Genomic DNA, 20,043 nt, shown 5'->3' with positions numbered 1-20,043 from the left:
CTCAGCAGCAGCTGCCCACCCAAACGCGCTCCGTGGTTTCCTGCAGGGGTGCCCAACACCAAGCGGCGTTTAGGCAGAAGGGGTCAGCGGAAGCCAGGGGACGATCCCTAAGCATGAGCACAACGCACGCCACGCTCCCCAGCAGAGGGCACGCGCGCCTCCCACGGCCCGCCCCCTCGGCGGAGCGCGCCGCGGCCTGTGAGCAGGCGCAGGCGCCGGCGAAGGCCCCGCCCCCCGCTCGGCCCCGCCCCCCTCCCCCCCCCGCTCGGCCCCGCCCCCCTCCCCCCCGCTCGGCCCCGCCTCGCCGCCTCAGGATCGGCCGGCCCCTACCCGCGCCCCCTCGAGCGGCACGGCGGCGGAAGCATGGAGGGCGAGAGTACGTCGGCGGTGCTCTCGGGCTTTGTGCTCGGCGCGCTGGCCTTCCAGCACCTCAACACCGACTCGGACACGGTGAGCCAAGGGGCGGGGCGGAACCCGCGTCGCCTGAGAAGAGGCCCGGCGCGCGGACGCCCTCCCCGCCGTCGTGGCCCGGGTGCCCGCCCGCGAGCTCCCCGACGCGGCAGCGCGGGGCTCTGCCCTCGGGGCCCTGCCGCCGCCGCTGCCGGGCCGTCCCGGGTGTGCCTCCCGCCGCTAGGGCTGCTCCAGGATTAGCCCGCCCTCCTCTGGCCGGTGTGTCCGCGCCCCGAGCCGAGGGCCCCACGCCCCACCGCCCTCGCAGCACTCCCTCTTCTCTGGCTACACCTGGTTGCGAGGGCAGCCTCCACAGCGGTCTCGGCTGCTGCTGGGGACGGCGCCGCTTACGTGCGCGTCTCCCGGCTGCCGACAGTCGCTTTCAGCGAGAACGGAGTGTTGCATGCAGAGCAGCTGCTGTGCTCGTTTGTTGACATGGCAGCTGGGAAGGGGTAGTAGGTGTTGCATCCAGGGGCTGTTTTTTGGGAAATGTTAGTGGATGAAAAAGCTTAATTGGGTATACCGGATATCTGACTTTTGTTTGCATTAGTATCAAATATATTGAAGTGTAAGCCCTCAGCTAGTTCCTTTTCTATGCTTTCAGTTATAATTTAAACATTTAAGTTTATCCTCAAATATTAGATATTTAAATGCTTACTTCATACCTTTTCTTAGGTTCAAAACCTCTGGATGAGATTAAATAGTGAAGGTTTAAAATACAGTGCCTATTTTTTTAAACGTTTATTTTTATGAAATTAAAAAAACACTGTAAAACATTGAGCCCGGAAAGTACTGTAGTGTCTTAGAGTAAGTGTTGAGTAACTTGCTAATACAGGTTAGAGAATACCGTACTGAACAAAGCCTAGTAATTTCTGCTAAATTTTGTACCCTTTGTTTTATAATATAAGGTCTTTTTTTTGTTTTTGGAGGAAGATCAGCCCTGAGCCAACATCCGTGCTAATCCTCCTCTTTTTGCTGAGGAAGACCGGCTCTGAGCTAACATCTATTGCCAATCCTCCTCCTTTTTTTCTTCCCCAAAGCCCCAGTAGATAGTTGTATGTCATAGTTGCACATCCTATAAGGTCTGTCTTATGCAAAATAGTTTTTGGCACAGTCCTAATAGGGTTGGAATTGGTATCTTTCATGTATACAGTTTTAAATAACCTTGTAGATGAACACCTACCAAAGAGCAAATATATGACAATTTAAAATGTATGTGGCTGTGGAAATTATTTTGGAATGTCTTAGTGTAAATATAAACAGAGTGGGTCCTTAAGTTCTCTGTACCTTAAAGGATTAGCCCTTGAAAAGTGCTATAGTGTTAGAGAGGCTCTTGTTTCTTAGATCTTTCTCCTAAAGTCTTTAAAAGGTGGTTTTCTGGATAGTTGTACTTGCATTGCCCCTGCTTCCTTTCCCAGGATTTGCCTGGAACACTTGAGCATAGAGTTCTGGATTGGTCCCCCTTGATTCCAGAGAAGACTCACAGTGTGGAAACATTCCTTTTGTGCTCTTCTTTTAATGAAATGAAAAAAAAAAAAAATTCTTAACTAATTATAAGGAAGATAAAATCCTCATTGTCAAGGACATTGGGTCTTTAAATGTGCCAAGAGAAATAATTGAATTCTCTGGAATTCAAAAAAATCACTACTGTTGTGGCAAAATGTGTTTTTAAAAGAAGGGTCACAGCTCCCCTTTGAGAAAGCAGACTCTGATATTGAATCCCAAATCTTTAATATTTTGCACAATTTTTAATCTAAAAATACTGATCATTGCGTCATTTCATAGCTGGGAAGCCTCCACTGGCTGCTAGAAGCACGTCCCATTAATCCAGAGTCCTTGGCTAATCATTTGGGATGTTCCATTATTGGTGCTATTCCTGTCTGTCTTTGATTTCCTTAGTCATAGTGGAGCCTTCTGTTCCAAGGCAAACTGCTCTGCTCCTCGTTGCTCAAACATAGTGTGCTCATTTCTGGCTTTAAGCCTTTTGTGCTTCCAAGTGTGCTGGCAATCACAGTGGTATTTACAATCTCTTCTACTCACTCATTTAACTCTTCATGTTTCCCAACTAAACTGGAAGTGCACCTGGTCTTTCTTTTGTGTGCCCCCTAGTTAGTAGCACACACTTGGACACTGTAAAATACTTGGGGAATAGTGGTTAGTTAAGTGACTGAATGGTAATTCTGTCAGTGTATTCAATATACTGCTGCTAATTTTTGTCCTCATAGGAGGGTCTTCTCCTTGGGGAAGTGAAAGGTGAAGCCAAGAACAGCATTACTGATTCCCAAATGGAGGATGTTGAAGTTATTTATACAATTGGTGAGTCACTTATTTTTGTGTCTCCTATTTTTGATAGTTTATGCTGAAAGAGATCAACATAAATTACTTTTTAAATTGTTAAAAAATAGATACACATTTTTAAAAGCAGATTTTAAAAGAATATATTACACTCTTTTCTGAATTAAAATTATGGCCATGGCCTAGTCTAGAGCAAGAAACAGTATGGCATATAGGAAGCAGATAAGATTACTGTGGGGAAACAAGGATGAAATAGCTCCTGCATATATTTAAGTGGCAGGAAGATGGCCCAGCAAAAAGAGGAGGAACCAATGAGCAAGACTAAGAAAAAAGATAAAACAATTCAGACAAAAATGTTAAGTGCTGCAGAAAAGTCAGAAGATGAGAACTGAAAAAACTCAGTGATTAGCTAATTGAAAACCTTAAGTAATTTCTGGAGTGTAATGGGGGAAGGATCAGACTGCAGAGGGTTCAAGGAGTGGGTGGTGAGGCAGCTGCACCGGGGGCAGCTGTTCTCTCAGGGAAAAGAGAAAAGGGGGCTTTAAAATACATAGGGAGTTTTCTGATTAGATAACATATACAGTTTTTTCTAAGCACATTTTTTTAAACAAAATTGGTGGTGTACTTTATAAAAAATTTGGCATCATGACATCATAGTGTATCATGACCATTTTGCCATGTTAAATAATCCTCTAAATATGATTTTTTATAACTGCATTGTATTCTCTATGGCCTTACTTTTATAGCTATATGTGATTTCAGCAGTCCTTTAAATAAATAAATTATAATGAGTTATTTCCAATTTTTCATTATCATAAATTATACTACAGTGAACATCCTTACATATAAATATTTTTCTACATCTCTTATAGATAGATTCCTGGGAATGGTATTACAACGTCAAAGAGTATGAATATTTTTAAGGTTCTTGAACTGTAGTAGCAAATTGCTTTCTAGAAAGATTACATCAGTCTATATTCATACTTTGTCATTTTTTGTTTGCCACTTTAACAGGTTAAAAATGGAAGTATATATATGTATATAAATTTATATACATATAAAAATGTAGTATATATGTGTAAAGTAAATATATAAAGTAGATTTAAACTCACTCTCATTAGAGTCTTCTCTGGCAACAACTGTTAGTTTTATGAGTATTTTGTTTTACTCATTAACAGCACACATAATACACACGTATATAAATGTGTATATATTTTTATTTACACAAACAGGGTCATACTACACATATATGAATATCTCTAAGATATCATTACTGCAGAATAGTATCAATGTTTATAGTTTTTCATTCTTTCTAATGGCTTCAAATGCCCATTATATGGCCACACCATAACTTATTTAACCAGCTATGAATGACTTTCTGTTTTTTTGTTAATACGAAACAGTATAATAATGAACATTTTATAGTGCATATATCTTTGTGCCTTTGAGTATATATGGAAGTCAGAGTCCTAGAGGTAGACCATTGCCTTTTGGAAAAGTCATGCCATCTTCAACTCTTCCACGGTATGCAGAAGTGCCTCGGTGCCCACACTCTTGCCATTGCTAGGGATTATCAGATCTTTTAATCTTTGCCAAGTTGATAAGTGAAAAAAAATATCACTTTAATGGGCATTTCTTAATTACAAATGAGGTTAAGTGTTTATGTATTTGACTTTTTTGGGGGGCCTTTTTCTTTGAAAAGAACAGGCCTGTTCCATGCTTTGCCTGTATTTCTACTGGGCTACTTTGCTTTTTCTTACTGATTTGTAATACCATATTATAACCTAAGGATATTGGCCTTTTGTCATGTGTTAGACATGTTTATGCAGTTTGTAACTTTACTTTGTTAATGGTGTTTTTTGTCTGCTCAGCCGGAGCTTTAAAATCAAGCCCTTAGGGCATTTTTTTTTTCCTAATTGTAATTAGCATGCTGCCAAAAGTATGTAACATGTTTTGAGGAGTTTAATTAAGCAACCATTTTTTGAGCAACTCCCTTGTGCTTGGAGCAATGCTAAGCTTTAAGGTATCAGGCAAGTGCTGTTTGAACACTTAAGTATTTGCTCAAATTATTTTAAAATGTTGGATTACTTTAAAACAGATGGCTAACAAGTACAATTCAAGATCTACAAATTAGTACATTGCTTTGGTTAATGAGATTTTCATCACTTTTTTTTTTTTAGTGAGGAAGATTGACCCTGAGCTAACATCCATTGCCAATCTTCCTCTTTTTGCTGAGAAATATTAGCCCTGAGCTAACATCTGTGCCCATCCTCCTCCACTTTTTTTGTACGTGGGACGCTGCCACAGCATGGCTTGATGAGCAGCACATAGGTCCATGCCCAGGATCCAAACCTGCGAACCTGGAGCCGCTGAAACGGAGCATGTGAACTTAACTGCCACGCTACTGGTCTGGCCCCTAGATTTTCATCACTTTTATACTTTCCCTTATGTACACTAGAGTATGCTTGGCCGGTTAGCAGTTACAAAGACTATTTCTGTTTAGTGTTTTTTCAGAGGGATTTATGAAAATGTCTAAAAGAAAATGTGTAAAGAGAATGATCACTTTTCCTATTTAGATGTATTTCTATTGACAAGAGAATAAAACTCACCACTTAAAAGATGTTACCTCTGCCTGTTAATGTCATCTTTAAGATGGAAGGAATGATAACATAGGTTTGTTGTAAGGATCAAATGACATAATAGTAAAGTACTTCCTGGCATGAAATGTTCAATATATGTTGTTCAAATGATAATTAATGTAATCATAACTAAAAATTCTTTTTTTCCAGACATACAGAAATATATTCCATGCTATCAGCTTTTTAGGTGAGTAGTAACAGCAAGTAAATGATCCATTGTGAAAATTATTCTCCACAAGTGAAGTAATTTTTAAAACTAACAAAGTATCTTAGTTACCAGTTATACGTGGTGGTATTGATTAAAACGAAAAGACTGTTTTTTAAATACCTGAAAATTCACTTGTTATTTCAGCTTGGTCTAATAGTTCCTTCTCTGTACTGATATGCTTGCTTTAGCTGGCTCCACTGCCTCTCCCAGGTACCAGTGTACCTGAGAGTTGCTTTTCCTTCTCATACCAGTCACCTCATTGCATAAACCCAGTGACACATTCTCATACATCAGCCGCAGCCTTTTTTCTACCCTTTTATTCCAGTTTATCATCTGTTTCCTCACTATCATTTTTTTTTTGATGAGGAAATTAGCCCTGAGCTAATATCCATTGCCAATCCTCCTCTTTTTGCTGAGGAAGATTGGCCGTGAGCTAACATCTGTGCCCATCTGCCTCTATTTTATATGTGGGATGCCTGCCACAGCATGGCTTGATAAGCAGTGCGTAGGTCCACACCTGGGATCTGAACCTGCAAACCCTGGGCTGCTGAAGCAGAGCGTGCAAACTTAACCACTATGCCACTGAGGTGGCCCCACTATCGTACTTTTTTTTTTGGTGAGGAAGATTGGCCCTGAGCTAACTTACGATGCCAATCCTCCTCTTTTTTTTGGCTGAGAAAGATTGGCCCTGGGCTAACATCCATGCCCATCTTCCTCTACTTTCTATGGGACGCCACCGCAGCATGGCTTGACAAGCGGTGCATTGGTGCACGCCTGGGATCCGAACCTGTGAACGCAGGGCCGCCGAAGCGGAGTGCATGCACTTAACCGCTACACTACCAGGCCAGACCCCCACTATCATATTTTTTAATGTTATCTTTTGTCTGTTAACTGGTTAGGTTCTTTATTTAACTTGCTTCCTATTGCTCTTCTAGGGTGAAAACTTAATGCTCTTAGTCCTATAGATAGTAGTAGTACTGTTAGCCCTAATAGGCTATGATATCTTTAAAAACTTTTTATTGAGGTATAACATACATGTAGAAAAGTACACAAATAAATGAATTTTCATAAAGCAAACACCTGTAACCACAACATGGTGTAATTTTAATGAAATAGCTTTGTGATTTACATAAACTGTACATGAAAAGTCAGCATTGCTATCTTAGAGTCACACTGTATGTACACATCTCTACAGTTATGTAAGAGTTACAGTGGAGCATATGGTTGGTGGTAGATGACAGAAATAAAGGCTTTGTGTGCTCTTAAACTGCTGTACCAGAAAGCCACCTCCCATAGTGCCTTTTATACAATGGACATACAAAAATATTTGTTGAATGACTGAGGGATTCTTTGTGGAGACTCATAAGTTCTTCCTTGAGGGACTCTGGACCAGCAAAGGATTAAGAAGGGAGAGTGAAAAAAAAAAAGTGATTCAATATCTTCTGGCAACTACCTTAAATAGAGCAACTTAATAGAGTCTTAGAGCTAAAGAAACCATCTGATCAAATGATGAGAAACCCATGCCTCAGCCTTTTAGCTTTACAAGATCAAGGGGTGGGAGTTGGGGTAAAAGGAGAACCACCTGAAATGGCTCTCATTCAGAAAAGTTTACTACACACTTCGTGTTTCCTTAACAACAAAATAATAGGCATAAAAAGTTTATGATATAACCAATGCCACAGAACTGGTCAGGGGTAGGGCAAAAACTAGAAGAAGCAGTATTTCTTGAGTTAATCCAACAGCACACCAGGCTGTTTCTTCCCTGTTTTAAATAATATAGGTGAACACGTTAAAAACAAAGTCTTCTGATACCATCCTTCTTGGAGTCCGAATGGAATAAGCTTTAATACCTAGTTTTATGTTCTAATACAGAGGGTGGCAAAGTATGGCCCCATTGCCTGTTATTATATTGCCCTCTATGAATAGTTAATATATTTTTTAAGGGTTGTAAAAAAAAAGAACAACGCAGGAATATGCAACAGAGACTATGTGTCCAGCAAAACCTGAAATATTTCCTGTCTAGCCCTTTACAGAAAAAGTTTGCCAACCCCTCTCTAATACATTGCTTCTCAAAGTTTTCCACTGAAATAACACTGATATGCTTACCTCAGAAATCCCTGGGAAATACCTGGAAAACAGCCCATTGAAGCCTAAAACTTAAAGTTATTTTTAAAAAAAATATGCAGTTTAACATAATTCTACTGCACAATATATCTATTTCTACGTAAAAATGACCCCCTTCCCAGAAACTTCATATAAAATCAGTGTTGCACAGATGATATACACTGTTCCCTATTGTTTCTTATACACCCTGGTGTATTGCCTTATGCCCCAGTTTGAGAAGCTCGGAAGTGGACCATCTAGAGAAATACAGGAATAAACTCTATACTGAGAGTTTTCATGTTGGAATAATAAATAGGTGAAATGGAGAGATCTGTTTGATCAGCTGAATATCCCCCTTTGGTAGGTAGAACACTTTATTGTGTCTATTTTCCCATTAAAATTTTTTTTTTTTTTTTTTTTTTTTGGTGAGGAAGATCAGCCCTGAGCTAACATCCATGCCAATCCTCCTCTTTTTGCTGAGGAATACTGGCCCTGACTAACATCTGTGCCTATCTTCCTCCACTTTATACGGGACGCCGCCACAGCATGGCCTGACAAGTGGTGCCTCGGTGTGCGCCCGGGATCCGAACCCGGGCTGCCAGCAGCAGAGCGCGCGCACTTAACCGCTACGCCACAGGGCTGGCCCCCCCCATTAAAATTTTTTAATTGAAGATTTTTAATGTAAGTCTTTGTAAGTTAAAAAATATATATATTGCCTATTAGGATATATTTTTTCAGTTTGCTGTAGCTAAATTTTTTCAGTGTACAGATTAGAATTACCAGTAAAAGCCTATTAATAGTGAATATTATTTGTAAAGGATTTTGCATAACAGATATTTCACCATCATAGAAAAGAATATTGTTGATCTCAATGAATTTTAAAAGGAGGAAAATATTATTTGCAATCCCTGTTATTAGAAGGGAAAGAAAGCTGGAAGTAAATGCTTTAGAATCTTTTAGAATTATCTCTCAATTCTCCCTACATCTTTGACATTCCAACTATAGAACAAAGACCACTAAACTAAACCAACACCTATTCCCCGCCACCCCAAAAAAACAACCAACTTCTAAAGCATTTCTCTTGATTTGATATAAGTAGAGCTTTTGACATTAGCAGTGAATAAATTGTCATGTTATTGTGCTTCACACTCATGTGACACATTCTTTTGTATGTATCAATACTGAAAAAAAGAAGTTTTAATAAGCAAATTGTGAACTGGCTGTGTGAACTTAGAAACACCTGTACTTAAAGGATAGTTTGTTTTGTTTTAGGTTAAAAAAAAATGTAATGCCCAAATTTATCTTTTGAAGTTTCTCCACTCCTTTTCCTTTTTCATTACTTATGGACCTCATATGTCTACCACTTTAAATCTGTTAATTTGAGAACTTTCCCTATTTATTTTAGAACTTCATCTGTTAGGCAACTAGGAGTACAGATTTTGGTTGGGTAGTTGGGTTTGGAATAACTAAAATTAAAAGTGTTAATAAAATCATTCATATTTTTAGCTTATTTGAAATGCCTTTAATTTTGGCTTTTACAGCTTTTATAATTCTTCTGGTGAAATAAATGAGCAAGCACTGAAGAAAATATTATCAGGTGTCAAAAAGGTATTCCCTGATTTAGCTTTTCTTTTTTGGTATTATTTGTATTATTTTCGGCTCCTAAAAACGTGTAATACTTTGAAAGAACTTTTAACAGCATTTGTCTTCACAATGTCTTATAAAGCAGGTGAGGAAAGGCTTGTTCTTTCCAGAATTTCAAAGCAAAACTAGTCATTAAAAGTATTAATCTTGTTTGCATCCTTCCCTTGACTATTCTAACTAACATGATCTCTTCCTCTTCTACATTTCCCACCATACCCCTTCCCATTACCATTTATTCTAGAACTTCATCTGTTACTGTTATTTTACGTAGCTGCAGTTACTATCTTTTATGGTGCAGGGACAATTTCCTATACAGCACCTAATGTGAATCCTCCACAGCATACTTGGTGTTCAGTTAAAACTTGTTGAATGATCAAAATAGAATTTTTTTCCAAACAAAATTTTTTCTGTGTACTTTTTTCCCCTTAAAACTTTTTGATCTCTGAGTTCAGAATAAAAATAGATTCCGTAAAAGAAGTTTCTTTTAAAAATACATCCTTTATTGAAAGTGCTTGGGCTTTTCCCCTAATTATAATGGATATTTAAAAATGTACCAGTAAAAATGTTTTAGTTTTAAAAAGAGAGAAGTAATTTTAATTTCCTCAATTTAAATGTACAAATATAAAACTTAGTTACTGAAACTATCACAGACAGATCTCTAAGCGAACTGGTTGTTTTTCCCTTTGTTATAATTACTAAGTTTTCAGTAAATGAGATTTATTTTTCCAGTTTAAAAAAAAAAAAGGTTTAGGGCCAGCCCCGTGGCTTAGCTGTTGAGTGTGCACATTCAGCTACTGGCGGCCCGGGTTCGGATCCTGGGCGCGCACCGACACGCTGCTTCTCCGGCCATGCTGAGGTGGCGTCCCACATACAGCAACTAGAAGGATGTGCAACTATGACATACAACTATCTACTGGGGCTTTGGGGAAAAAAAGGAGGAGGATTGGTAATAGATGTTAGCTCAGAGCCGGTCTTCCTCAGCAAAAAGAGGAGGATTAGCATGGATGTTAGCTCAGGGCTGATCTTCCTCACAAAAAAAAAAAAAGGTTTAGTAATACTAACAACACATTTGTTGAGCATGTTACAGTTTAGAAAATCCTTTCACATTTTATTCAATTTTGAAACCAACTCTGTGGGCTAGGTGGTATCATTCTCATATAAATTTCAGTTAAAAGCTATTGGGTTCAGCTTACTTATTTAGCAAACCAAGTATCCATACAGGAAGTTAACTTGTTTTCATTGACATTTGAATTTTGACTAAAGATTAAGATTTTGAGATAGCAAATGCCATAAGACATTAGAGGAAGTTAAGAATTTTTTTGTCTAATTTTTATTGAATAAAATTGTAGCCCTGTAACTGAATGGAAAGTAATTTAACTGCAAGTCAGTTTGCATACTTTACAAAAGTAAAGTATATACTTAAGTGTATGCTTTGTTTATATATGCTCAAAATCTTGCTAAATATTAAGAAAGCCGTTCTTAAGGCTTTCAGTTTTATTGCTTAATTATGACAGCAAGACACATAAAAATTGTAACCATTAAGGTATACACCTGATATCTTTTCTCTGTTTCTTTCAGGATGTTGTGGTTGGTTGGTACAAATTCCGACGTCATTCAGACCAGATCATGACATTTAGAGAGCGACTGCTTCACAGAAACTTACAGCAGCATCTTTCAAGCCGGGAACTTGTTTTTCTGCTGTTAACGCCAAGTATAATAACAGAAAGCTGCTCTACTCATCGGCTGGAGCATGCCTTATATAAGCCTCAGAAAGGGTAAATGTTGGCCAGTCACTGGCTATCTTCAGCTAATAGAAAAGTACACCCAATATTTTTATTGTACTTTTTGCAGCTTACCAAGTATTTTCATATATTGTTGCATTCGATTGTCACAATAGCCCTCTGAAGTCGGTCTTACCATCTCTTCTTTACCAATGGGAAAATGGAGGTGAGATAAAGAAATCAGAAGCCCAGTATGGAATGATGACTTGTGTTTTGGGCACTGAGAATTTGCTATTATTTATCATAAAGTGGAAAAAATATGTGTACTTTAGAAATTGGTTGCCAAAAGATAGAATGTAGAACTGAAGCCTAGGTGCTTGAGCAGCTTTTTGTAACCTCTGCAAGGAAGCAAGGTAGTGCTTGATGATCCACGAAAATGAGTTAACATGGATTCCCCATGGGTTGTGTAAACCACATTTTCATGGAATATGAGAATTAAGTTTAAAACAGTACCAACTAAGATTAATTTTATTATTCATGAAAGATAGGACAAATCTCAACAATACTGCCTTATTTTTACATGTGCTAATCAGTTAAAATAGCCATTAAAGTATTTTTCACACAATTATCTTACACTATGCACATTTTACAACTTTTAAAAGCCCTTTGCCTCAAGTCAGTAAATTCTGTCTTTGACAGGTAGTAAGGAATGGAGTTTTTTGTTTGTTTTTTAATCTTGTAGGGGAAAGGTAGTCTGTACTAATAGGTAGATGCTAATCTTTCACTTTATTCTGTTTATATTTTAAAATTTTATTTCTTCAGACTTTTTCATAGGATACCTTTAGTGGTGGCCAATCTGGGCATGTCTGAACAACTGGGTTATAAAACTGTATCAGGTTCCTGTACATCCGCTGGTTTTAGCCGAGCTGTAAAAACACACAGGTGAGACTCCTCAGTTGCTTCCCCACTAAACTTACTCCTATTTATTTTTTTTTAATTTAATTAATTAATTTTTTGTGAGGAAGATCAGCCCTGAGCTAACATCCATGCCAGTCCTCCTCTTTTTTGCTGAGGAAGACTGGCCCTGGGCTAACATCTGTGCCTATCTTCCTCCGCTTTATATGGGACGCCGCCACAGCATGGCCTGACAAGTGGTACATCGGTGCGCACCCAGGATCCGAACCCGGGCCGCCAGCAGTGGAGCGCACGCACTTAGCTGCTATGTCACAGGGCCAGCCCCCTCCTGTCCATTTTTTGAAATTAATTTTTTCATTGCACAACACCAGAATAAAATGAAAGGAAAACTGACTAATGACCATATTACTCAAGTAAACCAGACTGCTTTTACTTTTTACTTTGTGCATGTGTCCTTCTAGCACTTGTCCATTTATAAAGTATTAAAAAATGGGGGGTTGTTGCATATCCTGCATATGTTAATGTATTTATTCTAAGAAAAAGTGGCTAGCCTCAAAATAATTTTCTAAGGCAGCAGTGCAGATTAAAGGCATGAAATTAGACTAGATAGTAAATAAAGACAAAAAATGAGGCTCACTCATAGTATAGCTGAGGTATAACTTTTTTAATAAACAATTCGTAAGTTTTGAATTGTGTGCCATTCTGAGTAGCGTGTTGAAATCTCACACTGACTTGCTTGGTCCCGTGCGGATCGTGAGTCATCCCTTTGTCCAGCGTACTGGATATGCTACCCGCCTCTTAGTCAGTTAGTAGCCAACTCGATTATCAGATCAACTGTCAAGGTATCGCAGTTCAAGGAACCCTTATTTTATTTAATGGCCCCAAAGCACAAGAGTAGTGATGATGGTGATTTGGATATGCCCAAGAAAAGCCATAAGGTGCTTCCTTTAAGTGAAAAGGTGCAAGTTCTCGACTTAATAGGAAAGAAAAAAAATCATAGGCTGAGATTGCTAAGATCTATGGTAACAGTAAATTTTATTACAGTATATTGTTATAATTGTTCTATTTTATTATTGTTAATCTCTTACTGTGCCTAATTTATAAATTAAACTTTATCATTGGTATGTATATATAGGAAAAAACATAGCATATATAGGGTTCAGTACTATATGTGGTTTCAGGCATCCACTGGGGGTCTTGGAACGTATCCCCCAAATATAAAGGAGAACTACTATACCACATTTCATTGATTATAAAACGCACAGTTTTACATTTATCTCAAATTGGGATCCTTTACAAACCATGCCTTAGTGTTGTTTTTCTTTCTTCATGTTATATAAAATAATGTTGCCTCTTTCAATCAATGATGACTTAAATTCAATAAAATATTTTAAAAATTGACTAGTTCCCATTGCCAAGAAAGAAACGTTTTTTCTCCCTCCACTCTTCTATCTTTATCTGTTTTTACTTAACCTCTTTTTTGAGTCCTGGCAATAGTCTTTAGGATGCTAAAAAGTTTGCTAATGTGAAGATAGACGAACTAGGTTTTCTGGTTGGTTATATATAAGTAGGTTGACAAAATTATGGTCGCTACAAAGCCATTAAAAAGAATCTTCGTTGCTCCTCAACTACAAAGAAGTTTTTCATTATATCATTAAAATGAGTTCTGTACATTTGCCTGAGAAAATGGTAATTTTTTACAGCTCTGAATTTTTTGAAGAAGATGGATCTTTAAAGGAGGTACATAAGATAAATGAAATGTATGTTTCTGTACAAGAGGAATTAAAGGTAAGTTAACATATCAAATATCAAACACTTAAAGACCACTTCTAGATTTCATATGAAATTGATCACTGAAATTTTTTAGGGATAACCTGACATTTTATTAGATTTCTTTTTCTGTGTTAGTTTAGCTTCAGTAACAAAGACCTCATTGTCAGTGGCCTACAGAAACAAAAGTTTAGTCTCACTCACATTATATCTTGGCTACAGCTCTGCTCCTGTTATAAATGTCATCTTCATTCTAGGATCCAGACTGAAGGAGCAGCCCTTATGTGGGACTCACTCTTCTCATGACAAAGGGAAAAGAGCAAGAAAGTTGATGGAAATTCACAACAGCTCTTAAAACTTCTGCTCAGAGCTGGCATGTCACTTCTGCTCACATTTCATTGGCCAGAAGGTGTCACATGGCAATAGGCAGGGATATATAATCCTTTTACAGGATAAAAAGGGAAGCAAATATTTGGGAACAAACAATCTACCACAGTACCAAGTTCTATCTCATTGTGGCAGTTCAGGTCCTTTGAGAAGAGACATCAAGATGGGATTAGACATGCAAGAGATTTATTGGGAGCAAGAGCAGGCAGGGAGACTTGCAACACAAGTCTGACACCTGAGAAAGGAGGTGGGAGAAAGGGAGGATACTTGAGTAGGAAGAGCTTTTAGACTGCAGGGCCAGAAAAGTTTCAGCCAGGCTTATGGGGAGGCTTTGAATTTGAACAAAGCTGTCCTACAGGAATGGATTTGTACTAATACCCACTCTGTGCTCAGTGGTTGGCTAAGAGCAGCCTTGGGGAAGCACAGCCTAAGCACAGACACAGTAGTGGACCCAAACGGATGGCCGCTGGGGCTGTCAGTCAACTATGCTTCCTCCAAATGGAGATCTGAGTACTATATTTCCATGGCCACGATACTCATCAGTATAGCACACTAAGAGAAATGGGGTGAATACATTTTACACACTACTAATATTCGACTCTATTTTTAATATGAATGATAATACAGGAATTTTAGAAAATAGAGAAATATCCAGAATCCCAACATTTTAACATAACTATTTTCACTTTGCCATATTCTCCAGTTTTTCCCTAATGTGGACATGCTTTTATGCAGTTGACAGTAATGGGGACCTATAAATTTGCACCATGATTTTTATTTATTTGATGCATCATTAAACATTTTTCATGTTGCTACTTATTCTTTAGTTCTTTTTGATGGCAATATATTTCATAGAGCAGTATATTAGAATTCTTAATGTTAAAAGTGCCAACTTGCAGGGCTGGCCCCATGGTGTAGCGGTTAAGTGCACGCACTCTGCTGCTGGTGGCCCGGGTTCAGATCCTGGGTGCACAGCGACGCACCGCTTGTCAGGCCATGGGCATCCCATATAAAGTGGAAGATCGGTAAGGATGTTAGCTCAGGGCCAGTCTTCCTCAGCAAAAAGAGGAGGATTGGCATGGATGTTAGCTCAGGGCTGATCTTCCTCACACACACAAAAAAAAGTACCAACTTGGGCTAAAATAAGGAGAGTAGGTATGTTACAGGAACTGTAGGCAGAAAGCAGCTGAGCTTCAGGAAGGAATTGGATCCAGGAGCTGGAATGCCATCAGAACTTTCTCTTTCTTTGTGTCTGCACGTTGGTTTCCTCCATAGTATCTACAGATCTGTTTATTCATCCACTGGCCGAACAGAGCACGGCCATCCCACAGCTCCTGCATTTAGATCTCTTCTATTCAAGAGATTAGAATTCGCCAGTTGGCTATGTAATATCTCTGCTTGGGTCAGCTAGGATGAAAGTTGATTAAAGGGGTTACTGGTGAACTTTTATGGCAGGGTATACAAGTTCATGAGAAATAGGCTGGGCAGACATCCTAAAAACTATCCACTAAAACTCGCTATAACAACCTATTACCCTGTGATTGGAAATTAGTTACTTTTCATTTGATATTATATTAGGAAACATAATTTTATATAAATTTGTTATTTATATAAGATGTATTCCAAAAATGAAATCACTGAGTCAGAGGGTATTAGTACTTAAAACTGATGACACATAAGTCCAGTCTGCTTTTCAAAAGTAGTTTCTTTTACAGGAATTAAAATCTTTTATAAAGGCAAATGTTTGATATTATGGACCATGAAGGATTTTATATTATTTGTGAACCTAGACTGTAGTACACAACTTGGAATTCCCCCCCCCCACCCCAAGCCCCAGTAGATAGTTGTATGTCATAGTTGCACATCCTTCTAGTTGCTGTATGTGGGACACGGCCTCAGCATGGCCAGAGAAGCAGTGCCTCAGTGCGTGCCCGGGATCCAAACCCCGGGCTGCCAGCAGCGGAATGCGCACACTTAACCGCTAAGCCACAGGGCCGGCCCTACAACTTGGAATTTTATCTATGCCCTTTTTTTATTTTGCAGACTATATGCAAAAAAGTAGAACACAGTGAGAGAGCAGTAGAAAAACTACTAAAGGATGTAAATAGATTAAAACGAGAAATTAAAAAAAGAAAACAAGCACAGATTCAAGCAACACGTAAGTAAAAAGTTCACACATTACTACTTTCTGTGCTTTTAAAAAAAATTCTTACTGATTTGAATTATGGATGAGCCAGCTACACTAACTGATGAATTTGTCCACCTTAGGATTAAAATTGTTTTATTAATACTCTTAAATCCCACTGAAGAAAGAAATGGTACTATTGTAGCTATACTATATTGTTGATATTAAAGAATATAACTTTAATTTTCTCTTAGAGTATTGTGGCAGATAAATTGATTTGGGATTATGCATGTCATTTTTCTTACTTGAGATATTTTCATAAAATTGTTTAGTTTAAGTCTTTTTGACTCAACTTTACTAACAAATAGATGGTTATAAAAGCTTTGTAGAACAAATATTGTATGTTGAACTGTATTTTATTTTGTTTAGGAGAGAAGAATGTCCAAAAAGACCCTCAGGAGAACATTTTTCTTTGTCAAGCTTTACAGACTTTTTTTCCAGATTGTGAATTTCTTCATTCATGTGTTATCTCCTTGAAAAACAGGCATATTTCTCCAAGTAGCTGTAATACCAACCACCATCTCAATGTGGTAGACAACCTGACCTTAATGGTAGAATACACTGACATTCCCGAAGCTAGTCCAGCTAGTAGTGCACTGCAGATGATTAAGCGTAAAGCTTTAGATACAGATGATGGATGGCCATTCAAGAAGTCACGGCTGTTAGAGATACAAGACAGACGATCTAAAGCAGATACTGATAGTAGTAACCCAGAAAAAGCATCGACAACGACCAGCCCAGAGACGGATGAAGAGATTGAGAAAATGAAGGGTTCTGGTGAATATCCACAGTCTCCTACATTTTGATCCTTTTAGGCCAAAAGATTTCTGGTTGGCTGAAGGGTAAAGCCAAACATTTCTATTGTTTTTACTATGTTCAACTATTTGCAGGAATACACAGATAAGTTCTAATGCATTTATTTTATAAAGTACTTTAAAAAATATCAGATGCTTTTATTTTAAAACCAAAACCTTTTTGGCCCCTTTTACAAAACCTTTTTTGCCCCTTTTCTTGAGGGAAAAGTTTAAATAGATATTCTTTTAAACTTATACAGCATTCTTGAGAATTGGAAAAGAGAGACTAGCTAGCCTTTCTTTCACAATAGAAAGAAGTCTAAAGTTAATATGAAAATTTACTTCATTTTTATCTAAGTCATTAAAATTCTTACTTCTTAAGTTGTGATAAATAGTACATTATGGCTAAGGTTGCCAGATAAAATGCTGGACACCACGCAATATTAGGGACATACTTATATTAAAAAATTATTTGTTTATCTGAAATTCAAATTTAATTGCATGTCCTGTATTTTTATTTGCTAAATCTAGCAGTTCTAATTATGGCACAACTATAAAGCAGTACAAATAGTAGTCTCTCCCTAGTCTAGAGTCCTCTACACAAAATTGAGTGAATTCAGAATTTGAGTGCAGAGCAAGCCTGGTAATGCAATGTATTTGAGATCAGCAATTGGTTGATTAGCTGAAAAGGTCAGTTAACGTGGGACTGAGAAATGATATATACATATATTCATACACAGGATGTCTATCACAGAGATTTCATTTTAACATAAAGCAGGAGTATACATTCATCAACCTTTTGTTGTAGGGTCCCAAACTTTTCTGCAAGTCTAAGTCCAGTGCTTGGAGTCCCTGTGTAAATCACACCCATTACTTAACCTTTATAATTCCCAGTTTTAGTTTCGTTAAAGTGAAAAATTGAAAGAAACTTGCAAAGCAACTTAAGTACAAAATGCTTCTAGGTTTTTTCATTTCGCAGCATCCTCCTACTCCCAATCTTACTCAATTGTCCTAACCTATTGAGGTTATAGACCTCATTTGACAACTGTTTCTTTTAAAGCTATCAAGTATTTCCAAAGCATTTAATTAGTTTTCATTGCAACAGTAACTTTCTTTTTAATGCTCATATTTCATCAATGCAAAAACAAATACAACTGAACAGGTCTGGGAACAAAATAGCTGATTCTTGGTAATGCAGATTAAGGAAGATTGTAAATCCCCAGTTTCATCCAGTGAGTTGGTTAAGTGGAGCTTGGCTAAGAGAGCCATTACTGTGTCTTTTTCTATTTGTATTTTCCACAAGTGTGAGAATTTTACATGAGGCGTACACATCACGTGAAGCCTTCATGTCTCACTCACTGGATGACGTGTGAACACACACTTTGACCATTGCTCTTCCCTCTGTTACTCCCTAAGTGACAGAGCAAATGCACAGCTAGTATCAAAAACCATCATCTTTTATCTGTGTGTTAAAATGCATTAGCTACCATGGGGTGCTTATGAAGCCCACGGGATAGCAGGCATGATTTGTGCAGATAATGAGTTTCTGCTGGGACTGTTTTACTGGTTATGTAAGAAGCCTTGTGGTGTTGCACAGGGCAAGAGGGGAAATAGGCTGTCAATCTGAACCCTAATTTAAAAATAACCACAACCATCACCAGAGCATATAGAATTTAGCACACAACATAGATAATGACTAAATGCAAACAACAAATGAACAAAACTGGATGTACATGCTAGACTAAGAACAAAGAAGCAACAAGCAGCCAACATATGCAAATGTCTTCTCAAGACAATAGCTTGAGATTTTAAAGACTGCTTACGTACTTGTTCAAACTGAAGTCTAATCAGGCCTTCATACAAAGTTCAATTTGCTAAAATGCTAGAGAGGTACAAAAGCATTTAGCTCATACTTTTGCACAGTGATCCATCTCCTTTGAAGAAAGCAATGCTAAAATTTCAATCATAGAGAAGCTTGCTGAGGTCATTAGTACACAGCTGACCTTCCATTATTGAGTTTCATGACCTAACATTCAGGGTATTCAGTGAAAAGGAGAAAGAGTCCTTATGAGACTTTCTTCCCCATTTACTCCATCTTTTGGCAGTTTTTATCACTGGAGTTAGGATAAGATGACATAATAGACTGCCTATGGATCAGTTTATTTAAAGGACACTACCAGTTTCAGGATAGTCTGGTCCAGGAATAAATATTAGGTCCTGTGATAGCACTGATATCCCTCCCCATGTTACATCTCTACAAAGGGAAGGCCCACTGTCTTAGCCAGGCATGCTTATATTTGATAGTTACAAAATCTTCCTGAGGAATTTCAAATCCACACCCTGTCACATAGGATTTCTGCATTACACAAGCATTTCACTTCCCTGTACCCATATCCCTAAAATTCCATTTACAAGACAGAATCTGAGCCTAAATTAGCCATCCCTTCTATATTTAATATCCCAACATCAGTGGTATATTACTGTATGAGCTATTTGTGGACCAGATATGAGACAATCCTACAGTACCAATTCTTATGTATGTAAAATGTAGTAAGTATTAACATTTTAAATAATCTTTTTTTTTTTTTTTTTTTTGTGAGGAGATCAGCCCTGAGCTAACATCCGCCAATCCTCCTCTTTTTTTTTTTTTTTTTTTTTTTTTGCTGAGGAAGACGGCCCTGGGCTAACATCGGTGCCCATCTTCCTCCACTTTATATGGGACGCCGCCACAGCATGGCTTACCAAGCAGTGCGTCGGTGCGCGCCCGGGATCCGAACCAGCGAACCCCGGGCCACCGCAGCGGAGCGCGTGCACTTAACCGCTTGCGCCACCGGGCCGGCCCCTAAATAATCTTTTTTTTAAATGAACATTCACTGGTATGGAGAGGGAGCTTCACTCCTGAAACACTTTTTCCTCATGAGATTTCAATTTA

At 38.4% G+C, this 20,043-nt stretch overlaps 1 protein-coding gene across 2 annotated transcripts; it reads left to right on the top strand.

Annotated features, from left to right (window-relative positions):
- The first annotated feature begins 327 nt into the window (after positions 1-327).
- ABRAXAS1 (abraxas 1, BRCA1 A complex subunit) lies at positions 328-19,541 on the top strand. 2 transcript variants are annotated; one of them, XM_058547425.1, is made up of 9 exons: positions 328-450; positions 2,676-2,766; positions 5,535-5,571; positions 9,237-9,303; positions 10,918-11,114; positions 11,883-12,002; positions 13,679-13,763; positions 16,176-16,290; positions 16,687-19,541. In XM_058547425.1, exons 1-9 carry the CDS (start codon positions 364-366, stop codon positions 17,121-17,123), a joined length of 1,236 nt encoding a protein of 411 aa, XP_058403408.1. In that variant the 5' UTR covers positions 328-363; the 3' UTR covers positions 17,124-19,541. The 2 variants fall into 2 exon arrangements, with proteins under 2 accessions (XP_058403408.1, XP_058403409.1); XM_058547426.1 differs by lacking the exons at positions 328-450; positions 2,676-2,766; positions 9,237-9,303.
- Positions 19,542-20,043: the final 502 nt, after the last annotated feature.

The sequence above is a fragment of the Diceros bicornis genome, chromosome 8 (assembly GCF_020826845.1).
Source record: "Diceros bicornis minor isolate mBicDic1 chromosome 8, mDicBic1.mat.cur, whole genome shotgun sequence".
NCBI classification, from domain to species: Eukaryota; Metazoa; Chordata; class Mammalia; order Perissodactyla; family Rhinocerotidae; genus Diceros; species Diceros bicornis.
This window is presented reverse-complemented; position numbering and strand designations above follow the sequence as displayed.